Consider the following 2,593-nt stretch of genomic DNA (forward strand, 5'->3'; position numbering starts at 1 on the left):
CTGGTAAGTTTGGAATGATTAAAAATCGAAGCAGCAGAGATGGAAACATCGTCAACGGTGGCATATATCCGTCCTTCCCTGCCTGGCAAACACCAACATCTCTCAAACTGGAACAACTTATAAAATAAATTAATTTATCAAAAATGCCCCGCCCCCGACACCTGCTGATCTTTGTGCTATTGCCAAAACAAGTCCGTCATTATGTGAACCACTACCTTTTTATAAATTGATCGTGTGTGCCTGGAACTTTTGAAGTCTTCACACACGTTTGTTTGTTCGTTTGAATGAGTCAATGCAAAAAGAAGAATAAAATGCACCAATGGAGATAAAGCATCGAGATTATATCTACAATATTTACACCGGTGCGCCAGACGCCTCCTCACACGTCGGTGAGCAGCTTCCCCTTGTTCACACAGTTCTGGGTGGGCGCCGTGCAGTTGGCAGTCCTGAGGTTGGCTTCCCTAAAGTTATCGATGCTGTTGTTCATGTCCTCGTCTATCTCCATGTACTCCGACTTGCTCACCCCCGACGAGCTACGACGGCTCGAGTTGGTATCCGACGCCAAGTTCTGGTTGCTGACGTTGAGCAGCTGCGCCTGCTCCTCGCCCTCCGTCTCGCGGTGGTAGAAGTAGTTGAAGTTGGACACGATGACGGGCACGGGCAGCGCGATTGTCAGCACGCCGGCGATGGCGCACAGCGAGCCCACGATCTTCCCCCCGATCGTCACGGGGTACATGTCCCCGTAGCCGACGGTCGTCATAGACACCACGGCCCACCAGAAAGCGTCGGGGATGCTGGTGAAGAACGACTCCTTCTCCTCGGCCTCGGCGAAGTAGACGGCGCTTGAGAACAAAATCACGCCGATGAAGAGAAAGAAAATGAGCAAGCCCAGCTCGCGCATGCTCGCCTTGAGAGTTTGCCCCAAAATCTGGAGCCCCTTCGAGTGCCGGGACAGTTTAAAGATCCTGAACACCCTCACCAGGCGGATTACCCTGAGAATAGCCAGAGACGTGGCCTGTTCCCCTCCTCCCTTCGCCTCCTTGCCGTCTTGATCGTCAGCCAGCTCCGTTCCAAGCGTGATGAAGTACGGGATTATGGCCACAATGTCAATAGAGTTCATCATGTTTTTAAAGAACGCAGCCTTGCTGGGACAGGCGAAAAAACGCACTATCAACTCAAAAGAGAACCAGATGATGCAGAGCGTCTCCACGACGAAGAAAGGGTCCGTGAGGAAGTTTGCTTTGTAGTACACCGTGACATTCCCGACCATGCGCATCCGCTGGCTGGGATCCTCCTTCAGCTCGGGTAATGTCTCCAAACAAAATATGACAATGGAAATAAGAATAACCATCACCGAGACGATGGCGATCCCCCGAGCGGGCCCAGAGCTCTCTGGATGCTCGAAGAGGAGCCAGATCTGCCGCTGGAACTCCTTCTCGGGCAGCGGGCGCTCCTCCTCGCGGATAAATCCCTCGTCCTCTCGAAACTTCTCCATGGCCTCCGCGCCCAGTTCGTAAAACTTAATCTCCTCCGAGAACATATCCAGCGGCACGTTAACCGGCCTTCTTAGCCGCCCGCCGGACTGGTAGTAGTACAAGATGGCGTCGAAGCTCGGGCGATTCCGGTCGAAGAAGTACTCGTTTCGTAAAGGGTCAAAGTAGCGCATCCGCTTCTTGGGGTTCCCGAGGAGAGTCTCGGGGAACTGCGCGAGCGTCTTGAGCTGGGTCTCGAAGCGCAGCCCGGAGATGTTGATGACCACGCGCTCACAGCAGTCGTGGTCGTCGTGGTCGTCGTCGGGCGGGTACAGGTCCTGCGGGTGTCCCGGCAGGGTGGAGGTCTCGTCCATGTTCTCCGTGGACACCACGGTCATCCTGGCGGGCGGAAGGGGCGGAAGAGGAAGAGGCGCCAAGGGCGAAGGGGCGGCAGGACTGAAAGGCGAAGGAGCCTCTACTGAGGCCGCGAGGCGCCTAGAGCCTCCCTCTCCGTCACCATCAGCATCTTCTCCTTCTCCTCCGACGGGCTGAACATCTTCTTTCTCTCAGCGATGCTTCGTCACCTGCAAGAGCGTGGAAACAAGAACATCTAGTCTCGCCGAGCACATCACAGACCTGCCTTCACAATGCCCGGGTTTCTATCTCCGAGAGAAAAACATCATGCAGTACAGTACAGCCTGTGCTGCAGTTTCTGCTTCTATTGCTTCTTCTATTTTTTTTTTTTTTTTTTACCGCATACATCAGTATTCAAGTTTGCTGCGCTTCCTTTCTGCGCACATCATGCCGGACCCCGCTCTCTATTCAATCCCATACCATACATCAACTAGTCAGTCACATTAAGGATTCTACACATTGAAATGAACAAATTGATGCCATTTAAAAATGGATTTTTTAAAAACTTTTTTTAAGAGATGGAAATGATGCATAAGACATGTACCTGTGCTGAGTTGGAGAGCAGCAGATGCACAGCGCACACCTTTTTCCCCCACCTTGGCTTTTAATACTGATATCCTTTTACAGCTTTCTCTGAAAGATTAATAGACTGTTGTCTTGGCCAACATCCGTATCCTCTTGGTGTAGGTTTTCAGCGTCGATCGGAG

At 52.3% G+C, this 2,593-nt stretch overlaps 1 protein-coding gene across 1 annotated transcript; it reads right to left on the reverse strand.

Annotated features, from left to right (window-relative positions):
* Positions 1-379: 379 nt before the first annotated feature.
* kcna1b (potassium voltage-gated channel, shaker-related subfamily, member 1b) lies at positions 380-2,020 on the reverse strand. The gene has a single exon (XM_078273101.1). The coding sequence runs from the start codon at positions 1,868-1,870 to the stop codon at positions 380-382; it is 1,491 nt and encodes a 496-aa protein (XP_078129227.1). The 5' UTR covers positions 1,871-2,020.
* Between the last annotated feature and the right edge of the window lie 573 nt (positions 2,021-2,593).

The sequence above is a fragment of the Sander vitreus genome, chromosome 17 (genome assembly GCF_031162955.1).
Source record: "Sander vitreus isolate 19-12246 chromosome 17, sanVit1, whole genome shotgun sequence".
NCBI lineage: Eukaryota > Metazoa > Chordata > Actinopteri > Perciformes > Percidae > Sander > Sander vitreus.

Bases quoted from the DNA above. Each gene is read 5' to 3' on its own strand.
- kcna1b (XM_078273101.1), bottom strand. From the start codon at position 1,870: ATGACCGTGGTGTCCACGGAGAACATGGACGAGACCTCCACCCTGCCG.